Genomic DNA, 14,277 nt, shown 5'->3' on the forward strand with positions numbered 1-14,277 from the left:
CTCATTTCTTCTCAGTGCTAAAATTAGCTATATTCAACTTATTTAATCATCTAGTTTGCTAGGACATAAATAAACAAGAGGCGTATTTCATAACATCATATCTTAATGACAGGAATATTTTCGCAACCACCCACGTTAATACCAGATGACACACAAATTGCCACAACATCAGACTCACAATTAAGAGACAGCCCACCCATTGTACAACCCACACCACACGTTATAGATAAGGAAACAAATACGGGAGTTTCGGATGATGAGTGGGAAACCCCTTCTGACGTTGAGAGTATCGACTTCGCAGCTGCCTTAAATACGTATGCCAATATACTTAACAGGGTTCACCGGTCCGGTCATACATATTCTACCATTCCCTCACATAACGATAAACTCGTACAAGTTGAATTAACAGGGCAATCATTAAATATGAATCAAGAAACAAATACTGCTGATCTAAAAACCACACCTCACGTTTTTGTGTATCACGAGGATAAGACTGCCCCAAAATTCTCTGGCACAGACAAGGATCGCATTGATGTCATTTCATTAATCAGTCAGTGCGAACAAATGTTCATCAAGCGCCACATCCAAGATGAACAAGAGAAAATTGCTATTTTTTCATCTTGCATAAGCCAGGAAAGATGTCCAGCAAGCAATTTATTGCGCTCCGATAAGCTACATCGTGCTAGGACATATGATGAATTTAAAACTGAATTTCTGAAGAAATTTTCTGGAGGTATGAACTTCTTGCCAGGTATAATTCCAGAATTACATAAAATTGTAGATCTTGTAAGGGAGCACACTACAAACCATGTGCTCAGTGAAATAACTGCTGATGTCTCCACAATCAAGAGAACCCTATTAGCTACTCTGGAGAATTCTAAGTGGATAACAGATGATGGAAAGATGTCCCCAGACCTCGTCGTGGACATCATTGGTTATGTAGCTGCCTTGTGTAAATTACCTGATAGAACCCTTAAGATCGCCAAAACAATCGCGTACATCCCTGGAATGTGCTTACTAGACTTAATGAACGAGGTAGAGATGCAGTGCAGTAAAGCAGGTGTGGTTGACACACATGCACATTCTGGTAGAATCAGGGTACCTGAGACAGTATCAGCTGTGAAAACATCAACACCGACCCCAAACAGAGAACAAAATCGATCGCGACCTGAAATGAGGCAGTCCAAACAGACAAAGACGCCTAGACCTCGTTCCCACACGCCTTCCTACAGGCAGTTTCATAAGTTTTCGCGCAGCCCGAGCAGGTCTCGCGCTATAAACAACACTTTTTATGGGAAATCACCTCGTAGGTCACAGTCAAGGGATAGGTCCATTCTGTGTCATTACTGTGCAAAACCAGGACACACAAGGTATGAATGCTTTATCAAGGCAAAAGAGGATAATCAAAAGACACAAGGGTTTGGTCCTTACTGTAGGCATCATAGATACCAAGGGCACTGGACTAGTGATTGCAAAACAGTAGAAAAAATTGTGTCTATGTTCAAATCGGGGGAAGACCAAGTCATGACAAAAAACGAACAAACATAAAAAAGAACAAGGTTAAACTTCACATAGGAGGCATGTTGGGAAATGAGTGTATCTTGATACCAGCTGTATGTGAGGATCAAAACGTTTCCTTATTTTTAGATACAGGCTCTCCAGTGAACTTAATAACACATGAAGAACTAAATAGAATTCTTAAAAATAAAAAGAAAGTAACTTTTCTGGATGAAGCTGATTTAGAATTAAACACAGTAGATGGTCAAGAGATTACAGTAAAAGGTATGATAAGATTAAATCTCAGTTTCACAGAAACTACAAGACCATTCTCTGCATTGTTCTATATCGTTGAAAACTTAGCAATTAAAGCTCATATGTTACTGGGCTTAAGATCCATGAGAACTGAGAACATAACTATACTCCCACAAATGAATGGAATAGACTTTGATAATGAATTTATAGAGGAAATACTTTCAGAGCCCTCACCGATTGGTAGAAGAGAGCCAAAAAGAATTGGTAATATTAAAGGCTTTAACAAACATACACAAACAGATGAGTGTATAGATCCACTTACACCAGCAACCCCATCTTCCAGAATTAGTGACCCAGATAACAGTACTGATTTATCAATTTTTCCAGCCCATCTCACTAATGATTTGGTTATACCATCTAATTCATACATGAAGGTTACCATAAAGAGCAAATTACGGAATAGTACTGTTCTTGTCTTAGAAGAATTATGTAAAGTAAAAGGATTGTCAGTAGAAAACGCATTATGTCATACGAACGACGAAGGGCTAACTCAGATATTCATTATTAATCACATGAATGGGGAAGTTCAGTTGAAGAAGGGAACTTGCATAGTTAATATTGAAAAATGTTTAGCCCCTGTGAAGGAAATAAATATTGGTGGAGTAACAAGTGAGATAAAATCTACGGATAGAGAAAGAATAAAAGAGAATTTAATTCACTCAGGTGAATTTGACGAAGAAAATGATTTGTTAACCCTGCTGGAAACACACAGGGACACCGTAGCCTTGCCCGGAGAACGATTAGGGTGTACTAACTTGATTAATCACATGATTAATGTGCACCCAGAAACACCACCAATTTTCGTACCAGCTTATCGCATACCACACTCCCAACGTACACTTGCAAATCAGTATGTCGATGAAATGTTAAAGCTTGGAATTATTGAGCCTTCAGTTTCTCCGTGGAACGCTCCCCTTTTCTTTGTGCCCAAGAGAAATGGAGAAATGCGTGCGGTAGTAGATTACCGTAAACTAAATAATCACACCATCCCAGACAAATTTCCCATGCCATTGCTAAGTGATGTTCTACAGAATATTGGTCCTGAGAATAATATATTCTCGACCATCGATCTCCTAAACGGATACTATCAGATTCCGGTATCTCAGGAGTCACGTAAATACACTGCCTTTTCAACAAACAGAGGCCATTATCAATATACAAGAATGCCAATGGGACTGAGGACAGCCCCCGGTACGTTCCAGCGTCTTATGAATTACGTATTGTCCGGAATTTTAGGACAAGGAATATTTGTTTATCTTGACGATATTATTATCGCAACGAAGAATATTAAGGATCATCTCAGGAAATTAGACTTACTCTTACAAAAGCTTAGTGATGCTGGATTAAAAATTAAACTTTCTAAATGCAAATTTTGCTTTAAGGAAATAAATTTCTTAGGCCACAAATTAAGCTCTGATGGTATTCACACCACTGATGACAAAAATACAGGCAGTGAGAGATTTTCCTGAACCCACTACGACTGACGAAGTTAGACAATTTTAGGTCTGGCTGGGTACTATAGGTCCTTCGTACCACAGTTCTCTCATATAGCCTTCCCTCTATTCCAACTACTCAAAAAAGATGCTGTATTCCAATGGGAAGAAGAACAAAAAGGGCATTTAACAATCTAAAAATTAAACTAACGAATGCACCTTGTTTAGCATATCCAGATTACACGAAATCATTTCTTATTTGTACAGACGCATCAGTTAAAGGATTAGGGGCTGTACTGATGCAGGAAGATAAAAGAGGAAAGAATCAACCAATTGCATTTGCCAGCAGACAAACAAGAGGTGCGGAGAAAAATTATAGCACTACAGACTTAGAGGCACTTGCAGTGATTTTTGCATTACAAAAGTTTCGAGATTTGGTATATGGTTACGAAATCCACTTATTCACCGACCATAAACCACTGGTGGGTATGTTTAAAGAAAAACTCCTTTCTGGGAGGAGAGCAAGATGGAAATGTACAGTTGAAAACTACAATGTACAAATACATTATATACAAGGTAAAATGAATATAGTAGCTGACGCATTATCTAGGAACCCGAACACAATTCAGGTTGCGGCGTTAGATCTCAAAGGAAATATCCCAAACCACGAGGATATCGCAAAGGCACAAAGACTTGACCCAGTATGGTCAAAAGTAATATACAAGTTAGAAAGTGGAGATGACATACAATTACCCAAACTGCATGTCCCACTTGAACAATTCACAATGGTCAATAATACATTATACAAAATTAACTCTAAACAACCAAAACGCCAAAGAAATACTAACCAGTTGGTAGTACCTAATGACATGATACCCCAAGTATTACGAATGATACACGACAGCCCACATGCAGGACACCCTGGAAAGGATAAGACATTCAACCAAGCCCAGCTATTATATTACTGGCCTTCATTACGAAGAGATATACACAATCATATAGACAGATGCGAATCATGTGCGAAACACAAAGGATACCCAATCACACCTGCACCGATGGGTAATTACCCAGTACCACATCAACCATGGGACGTTGTCGCTGTTGATTTACTCAAGATGCCATTATCATACAATAATAACCTATACTTATTCGTAGCAACGGATCATTTTTCCCGTTATGTCATTTTAGCTCCAATTAAAGATAAGACAGCAGAGACAGTAGCAAAGGCAATAACAGATAATGTAATATGTCGCTTTACTACCCCAAAGGTATTAATAAGTGATAATGGAGGAGAATTTAATTCTGAGATCTTACAAGAAATATGTAAACAATACAACATTAAAAAGGTTAACGTTTTGGCCTATCACCCAGCATCGAATGGGTTGGTAGAGAGACAAAATAAAAAGGTATTAGATGTGCTACGACACATTCTCAGTGAAAATTATGCAAGCTGGGATGATTGGATTCCCAGAGTAGAGGCCTCCATTAATGGGTCTATAAATAAATCCATTGGTGACACACCACATTTCATTATATATGGCACGGATAAAAAATTACCATATGAGCTCCTAGAAGGTGACAGCATGCCTATATACAATTACGATGATTACTCTAAACTCCGTTTACGTGAATTCCAGGACATACACAAAAGAGTGCAAAAACAATTAACGATGTCCAAGGAAGAAATGTCGGAGGCATTTAACAAAAAGGCAAAAGATTCACCTATCAGCTTAGGAGACATTGTTTACGGAGTCATTCATACGAGAGACAATAAATTATCCCCTAAATTTGAGGGCCCATACAGAGTAATTAACATAAAGGCAAACAAAGTTTTAATTAAGTCACTTTCAAGTGGCGAGGAAAAACAAGTTCATATTGACCATTTAAAACGAGTTTCAAGGGAATTATCACATAATTATTCAGCCTCGGATACAACCGAACAGGTGAACGTACCTCAAGACACCAAGCAAGAACACAACAATGATTACAAAAAGAAATTAAGGTCATATACCAAACAATCGAACATAGGTGCAACTATTCCACTGAAATCTACAGTACATCATTTACGGGAATTAAATATCGATTTAAACTCCTTCTATAAATGAAATAACAGCCAACCGTAACGCACATCATCACTATCATCAACCACAGCTTTATAGGAAATTAATAGATTTTTTTTCGGTAGGTTACGATGAAGGGACTTATGCTATGGATTCTCCTATACATAGTAAGGGTATATGCGCACCTAGACCCCAAGCATATAGTACGACAAGGATGCCTCATAGCTCCAACGGCCACGACTACAATCGTCAAGGACGTCATGAGTACTGAAATAAGTCTAGATTACTTGTATGACTTACCTACTTATATAGAAAGACTTGCGACGCCGATGCGAACTCTGGACTTCAAGATAGGGAATTATGTTTCACAATCACATATCACCAAGGAAGTGGATGAAATGGTGAAATTAGCGAAATGGAAACTAGAACAGGCGAAGTCAACTATGCTCGTCATGATCCAAGATCTCCCATCTTCTGGAACAGAGGTGCTGAGCGACAGGAACAACATCACACGTACTCGCCAAAAGCGCGGTTTGTTCGATCTGGGCGGCGCAATTCTTGGGAACATCTTTGGATTGGCTACAGAGGATGACCTTAAAGAAATAAACAAAAAATTTAATAAGATAGCTCAGGTACTAACATACCAAGATAAATTCATCACAGGACAGAACTCAGCAATGAAAACAATTGTGAAAAATCTGAAACAAGCAGAAAACGTAGCTCTCGAGAGTATAGATAAAATAAATAACTTGGAGGGTAACGTTACCCTTTTCCAGCACTTCTCCATCATCACAGAACATATTGACACGATTCTACTACAATTAGAGAACACTAGAGATCATTTCAGGGCACTTATGCAAGGAATTTCGAATGCTGGTGATGGCAAGATCACAAATGACTTACTCCCAGTTCATGAGCTACGTCAGATAGTTAGTCAAGGCATACATACACATAAATTGAAGCCATTGTTCCGCAGTAGGGAATTTATGCAATATTACCCGTACTTGGAAGCAACACTAACACCAACATCAGTGATAGTTCATGTACCATTCATCACGGAAGACCTGTTCACAGTATACCAAATACACCCCTTCCCCTATAGAAACAACAACACTTTAGTCATCATCAACATCAACACAGACACCGAACTCATCATGGTCTCCAAGAGACGAGACACTGTCACTTTCGCAAGTGAGTCAACGATTGAGCGAAAGTGCCGCACATCCTTACATGCTGTTCATCTTTGTCCTGCGTACATTTTCACGTTTCAGCCTACTGATACGGTCCCTTGTGAAATGGCTATCATCAGCAATAACAATATTCATCATCATTGCAACTTCACTTTTGCTCCAGATAAACTTGTACACCATCAACGCATTGGACACTCGCAGTTTTTTTATTTCCCTCATAACACATCAGTTTACATAGTCTGTCCAGATATACCACCATCTCATACATCGGCCTCAGGATTATACATAGCACCAGACTACTGTGCGGTATTTACACCATCCATGTCTACTTTTTCCACCATCAATCACTACGCCATTATCAACCATACACACAAACATTTCCACCCACTGCCTGATATGGACTTAAACATGAGCACAAGTATTAAGCTGACTTCACCTAAGTTTGAAACTATGCAGCTGATCAATGAAACAATGAAGCCCTGGGAAGATTTGAGTTTGAGTATGTTCAACCCATATTATGTGTATAGCCAAGCACCTTCTGTCTTCATAATTATCTGCATTGTGGTTGCAGTATTGCTGTTGGCCATGCACAGAATGCATGCAAGAATTGCTAATTTGGAGTCATTGTTTAGTGGGGGGAGAGTTAACATCACAGTTAACCACCCTGAATGAAGTGTATATATTTTGTATATAGTATTAATTATATATAAAAAAAATAATAATAATAATAATAATAATAATAATAACACAAAGAAGAATGACCCATATATGACAAACCAGTACCATTATCTTTGAATGAAATATTAATAACTCTTACAATAATCTTAATTTTAAACTATTTTTATTCTTGCATGTATGCATTTCACTATAATAACCCAAGTACATACTGTATTACAGTTAAATAATTTACTTTAATGCATTTATTCCAATATGTATTCAACTTATTTAAAATGTAATATTACTGAATAATCACTATTTACTATGAATAATATATGTATACAATATTCATACAATTATGTTACTTTACAATATTATGTATTTCACTTAATTAGCTTATAAGTTCATTATAATGTGTATGTAGTATGTATTAATATATTATAACTATTAAATGTCGATGGTACGTCATTTTCGCGCGGCCGAGCAAATATAGGACTACATAATAGATAGATAGATAAATAGATAGATAGAGAGACAGATAGAAGCAGGAAGTCAAATGATGAGAAGGTGTTGTGTTTGCGAGAAGCGAGCAGCGCTAAACGCTTACACGGAGGAAAGCTGACGACAGCGGCCAGTAAGATGATGATTCAGTTAGCCGTCAGCAGTCCTCTCGTGAGAAAGTTCTGTTGCCATGAGGAAGATACGTGACACACACACCCTACTACACGAGATTTTAGGAAAGAGAGTTTAGAAGGAGACAAGCGACCCTAGAGAGAGGTCGAGACGGAGATTAGCTTTAGAACAGAGAGAGAGAGAGAGAGATAGCGAGACAGGGAGGTAGCTACCCAGGACTTATACTATTATACCTGTTTAATATTTCCAAGACAAATAAAAATAGTCCCATACTATTCTTTACCTCTCCCGTCACTACATGACATCTGGTGGGGAAACTACTACAAGATATAAAAGCCGCTCGACCACAAGTCTAAAATATACTTCTCTACAAGTAACTACAAAGTCTTTACGACAAGGGGGGACAGTACTTCCTCAGTATCCCTGCTTGTGGCAAAAGGGGCACTTTAATCTCCATCCTTCCCCTCTTCCCACTCTGCTCCTGTACTTTATCAGTCTTACCTCTCTGCCTTACATTTTCATTTTAATACCCACCAAACCCTCTTCCATTATAGTGCCACGTAGTTATTGTTTTAGCTTGGTACTGGCGCTTATTATTCACCTCCTCTTGTACTTCGTGTGTCTTATCTCTCAGCCTTATATTTTCAGTTTAATAACCACCCAACCCCCTTCCACCTCAGTGCCATATTTTCATTGGGTTGGTGCTAACTTTTGCTTTTTTTAATTTTTTTTATTACTGTATTCAATGCATTTCCACTGATAGTACAGTATATAAATATATCCTGTGCTACTGGACACGACAGGGTTTATGTTACTGCACATGTGTGCAGATTTAAATAAACGATTGGTATTAAAATATGCCAATCAGCGATGTGTAGTAATGTACCCAATGTGCTGAATAACCTAACTTAGGATTTTTTTATTCTTAATTTCCCATAACAACTAGTATCTGAAGTGATTTCCGTAACGTAACTGATAAGGGTTTTTACTTTATCATTATCCATTGAATCAGTAGAAGTGCTGTAACAGTGTGAACAGGAAACTTCACTAAGCATACCCTACTGGAGTGCATACTGTTTTCACAGTATTTGGAGTTAAAAGAACTTTTCTATAAATGAAATTTAGAGGCTAATTTTTATTTCACATTGACTGAACTTGAACTATACTGGACTAGTCTAACACTCTTATGTGAGATTTCTCAAAACTAAAGGAGATGTAAGATTCCTCAAACTAAAGGGATTGGATTGGATAATTGGAAAAAAAAAAAAAAAAAGGAAAAGGAAAAGTTTGCACCAAGCCACTTATTGACTCTATGGCACTTAAAAGTGGTTGGGTGGGTATTAAAGTGAATATATATAAAGCAGAGAGGAAGCTATCTAAATATGTTTGCAGATGATGCAAAAATTCAAAGGAAAATTACTAACAGATTCTTGCAAAGAGCTGCAATAGGAATTGAACAAGCTTCATGAATGGAGCAATAAATGGCAAATGGAATTTAATGTGGATAAGTGTCATGTAATAAAATTTGATAAAAGTGAGAAAAGACCAGATTGGTATTACAAGTTAGGAAGATCAACCTTACACATATCAGAAAAGGAGAAGGACCTAGGAGTAATTATCAGTAACAGACTATATCCTGATGATCACATCAGTGAGAAGGTACGAAACATGTATACATTGCTTGCTAATATGAGAATAGCATTCACATATAAAAATGAAGATATGCTGAGGAAGATAATATTCATCAGACCAACTCTGGAGTATGCATCACAGTAGTCTGGAATCCTCATCTCAAAAAATACAGATAAGATTGAAAAAGTACAACGGGCCGCTATAAGATGGGTACCAAGCTTAAGGGATTTAAGTTACTGAGAAAGACTGGAAAGACTGAATTTACCAACGCTGCAGGAGAGGAGGAGGAGGAGACATGATTATGCTATATAAATGCATATCAGGGGAACAGAAAATAGATGAATATATATCATATGTGTGAAGCATCAGCAAGAGGACATTGCAAAACACAGCATAAAAAGAGAGGTGATAAAGATGTAAGGAAATTGTTTCCCTAATAGGGCAATTGATCAGTGGAATGCACAACCGAATGAAGTAGTGTGTCAAAACTATTTATAATTTCAAGGATATGTATGATGAAAATGGTTTAGTACACGGTACAGTACGAGCTTGACTCATTCCTGTAAAGATACCATTGGGTAAGAACAAAGCTAAGGCAATCCTCACGCCTAAGAGATTAGATAACTCGTCCCCAGATGATTAATTGTAACTATGTTTATCCAACCTAACTCATTCATACCTTAGAAATTCGAATTTTTACTGCTTTCCGCCTAACCTAATTTAATTTAAGGGCGGAAACTACCCGAGAAAGCTTTGAGACGTATGATATGAGACGCCGGAATGACCATTTGCCGTTTGTAAACAAAGGGCGAGAGGCTCCGATCATGTTACCCCTACAGAGATCAGAGGACAAATGGCATATTTGTGGCGGTCTCTGGCAATTCCTCGCGCATGCGCCGTAGGGGGCGGACAGGGAGACAAATGGGAGAAATGGAGTTCCCCCGAGCTAAGCCCTGTATTGGACTTTATAGCCCCGCTAGGGTTACAGGACGGAGCTACTCATCCTGGCGCGGCAGCCCGGGCGAGGCTCGAACTTGCAATCCCCCGATCTCAAGTCCAGCGCGCTACCACTGTGCTACCGCGCCCCCCTGGACGGGGAGACAGATATTATAACGCTACACCTGGCAGACGCCGGACGGGGGGGGGGGGGTTGCGTTATTCATACCACCAGTGATATAACTGCCGAACTAGTTTTTGAAATCTATTAGCATTCTACTAAATATTTGCTTTCTTAATACTAAACATTATCTTTTCTATGTTGTTTTTACATTGTTACCATAACATGTTAATGCACTGTACAGTATACGGGAATCTCACCAAGCCTATCTCTCACTCTCTCCTTATATCAGTAATTCCATTTCATAGGGTTATCACTTGATACCATTATCAGTATAAGTTGAAGAGGAATGCATTTGCCTAACATTATTTCCAGTCATAAATAAGATTACCTGCCATATTCACATCATGAATGACACTGACCAATAAACATTACGATGATGTTCAGACACACGGTTGCTTATTTCCTCGTTGGTAGAACTTCAGGTAGATGTTTTTGTGTGTTCTGTGGTGCACCACGAGGTTAAAATACTGTCACTTCAACAAAGAGTTTGTGCATACTGTTGTCGAATGTGGCTATTATTTCAGCTATGATAATGCCTTACCGTATCATATTTCACATGACTATGGTCATGACAGCACACATTTATAGTCCATTCATCTAACGAAGGACTGAATTACACAAGGAAAACTGATTGTGAGCGGTGCAGCTTATGTGTGAGGTCACACATTTACACGTTCATCGATTATTCACTGAACAACATTATCTCACATTGTAGCAAGATGAAGACACCACCTCTCCATCACAGTATACAAAAGCTTCCAGTCATTTTAAGCACAGTTGCTATTGATTCATGAATTGTAGGGACATTTATATCACCTCTGCTTGTGAAACTTATGTGATTTGTAAATGCAATATAACGAACATGAAATTATCATTACAGGCTGAAACACTCACGGGTGGATACATCATGTCAGTCGACTCATGACCAACTGAATCGAGGCAGTATTCTGCCTCAACGAACAAGTTTCAACCTCCGACATCTACAGTACAATTCCTATCTCTCCTACTTAATTTAAATTAATATCCTCCCAGTGAATAATCCTGTAACGATTAATGACCTAACTTATCTACTGTAATCATGTCTCGGATCAAGAATGGTATTTCAATAGGTTTGAGACCGGTCCAGGACTGGCGAAATGCAAAACCAACAGTCAGACGTCGGTATCTATTTTTCTACTGTAAGGGCCGGTCACACGACGGTTCTTCCCCCCACTATTCACTAGACAATTTTTAGCCATGGGTTTATCATGTAATAATGAAAATGAATACGTTTATAAATATGTAATATATGTAAAGATGCGGTCTTTTAGATTATTTTACTTAGGCTACTGTTTTCAATACTCACATTATCCAATACTTTCAAGATGTTCCTTTGAAATTTTGTCGGCTAAAAATTGTCGACTGAATAATGGGATGAACTCTGACTGAGGTTCACTACGGAAGACGAGAGTTGATGATCCGAACTTTCGTCGAGCATGTACACAAGAACAAACAGACACACTGTTGCCAGCACCTATTACTCACCTCTCGCGGCTAGGTGGCCCAGGTGGAAAGTTTGGCGACTGTACGTGAATACTTACGGAAGTGCGTTCGTACTTGCCTACGTGTACAGTATACTTACGTACTTACGTACGTACGTGAATACTTACGTGTACGTACGTACGTGAGTACTTACGTATGTACGTACTTAGGTAGGCTACATGCGTGAATATTTACGTGTTTACATACTTAAGTACATAGGTGAATACTTACGCAAGTACGTATGTATGTACAGTTGAACACAGAAATTGGTACTACACTTCACATCGGGGCAACGCAGCCGGTCCATCTTTACTGCGCGGCGAGTTCGTGTATTTAACTCCGCCCACCAATTCCCAGTCCAGACTTATGGGATTGTGTGTTTCGATGAAGGCTTCACACAGAAACAAGAAGCGAGTTATTTAATTCCCAATGTAATTTCAAGTATATCAGCTGTATCTTCGTTGAAATAAACTGTTTACACTATATTTCCTTTATACAGTTACGTCTGTTAGATAAGGAAAGCAGTATATGTCACTATAGTTGTGTAGCTACACACACACACACCGGGATGTTGTGCAAAATACTGATGCTTAACCGCGGCGTTGTCGTCACCGTTACAGATGGGACGGGTCAGAGTTTAGTTGGTCACGCAATGAATCGGAGACAGTAATCTACTGGAGCGAAGTCGTATTATCACCCAACGTGATAATGGACTGTCGATACGGGCTATCGCTCATGAAGTTGGTGTATCTACCAGGACTGTGCAGAAATGGATACGAAGGTGGGAGGAAAATGGCAACTTAAATGACTTGGGTGAGTTTATGTTGCAGGACATGGGTGTCAATTCTTTTTATTTATGCATGTATCCCAGCGCCACTGCTGGTAAGGTGTTGAGAATACCTACAAATTCATGCTAATGTGCCCGATTGACAGCAGGTAAAACGTCACTGGGACAAGCAGTTGCTGTCAACATTTCGTACGATGAGCAGATGCCTACGCGCGGTGTTATTTGACTTTTAAGCCGTTCTTGGTGCAGAGATAACAAGGTATTTTCCTCCAATACGTTTATATTTTAATGTGGCAGTACCTGTAATTTCTACAAATACAGACCATACCATATGTTATGAATAGTAACTTAATGTTAAAACCTAACTGGAAGTCGCAATAATTAAAGTACTGTAGCTTCACTGGGCTTTAGTATGCTTCTTGCAAAAGGGATACAAAGTTATGAAAATATCATGATGTAATTATTCCAAACGACTTTGGCCTTACCATACTTAATAAACTGATATGTTATCACTCGAGGAGTAAGTTCAAACTGCACAACCAAGGATACAGTATACTCTGTATATTTTCATCACAGGAAGGTCAGCTGCCCCACAGGCAACTTCTTCAGAGGAGGACAATGCTATTGTTGCTGCGGGTGTAGAAGACCCCGTAACCTACGCAGTGGACATTTGTGATAACCTACACCTGAAGGTCTCAGCGATGACTGTCAGACACAGACTTCATAATGCACATATACATCACAGAACTCCTGCGACGAAGATCTTGACGGAGCAACACAAGGCACGAAGGCTGGAGTTTGCTCAACGTCATGCTGAGCAAAGCATGGAGTTCTGGGGTCAGGTTGTGTTCACGGACTAGAAATGTTTTTCTTCATGCATGGCAAGCTTCACTATTGGCGGCGAAATAAGACATGGTACGATGACTCTAATTATGTAGTCTCTGTAAATTTGGTCCTCACTGTTGCATCATGGCCTGTTTCTTTCGACATATGTAATTGGATATGCTAGCTTCCCTATACATCTATGAGTAGTAGGGGTAGGAAGCCCCGCCCAGGGAGGTACTACCGCCAAGGTAACGGGAGACTCAGGGAATAGCCTGGATTCCATTTTCTCTCCTAGGTCTTGGTAGCTGGTTACACATCTTTCTGCCTCAAACATCAGAAGGCATCAGGCTGCCCTCTTTACACAACACACACATCCACATTATATCACATTGCCTTAAACAAGCTATCTTCTCTCCATAAAACACCAATCTTGTCATTACACATAATACACATTTCACAACACATCCCTGCTCTCCCCCCCCCCCATAAAAAGAACCATGGCTGCTGCTATACTGGGAATTAGTGCGGTGGTTTCTCGGGTGACCACCACCGGCAGGGCTGGGTCGTTTGCACAGGGCCCTCTTGGTCGTCATCAAGCGACTGTGCC

General features: G+C 39.2%; 1 protein-coding gene across 1 annotated transcript in view; it reads left to right on the forward strand.

Annotated features, from left to right (window-relative positions):
- Positions 1-13,705, forward strand: part of LOC145401972 (uncharacterized) — a 67,787-nt gene extending 54,082 nt beyond the window's left edge. Inside the window, exon 2 of the mRNA XM_080274076.1 lies at positions 13,422-13,705. Within this exon, the coding sequence (XP_080130202.1) occupies positions 13,422-13,705 (284 nt within the window). The remainder of the gene's footprint in view (positions 1-13,421) is intronic.
- Positions 13,706-14,277: the final 572 nt, after the last annotated feature.

This window comes from Coenobita brevimanus, chromosome 57, assembly GCF_032717465.1.
Source record: "Coenobita brevimanus isolate Jiangsu-jjx chromosome 57, ASM3271746v2, whole genome shotgun sequence".
NCBI lineage: Eukaryota > Metazoa > Arthropoda > Malacostraca > Decapoda > Coenobitidae > Coenobita > Coenobita brevimanus.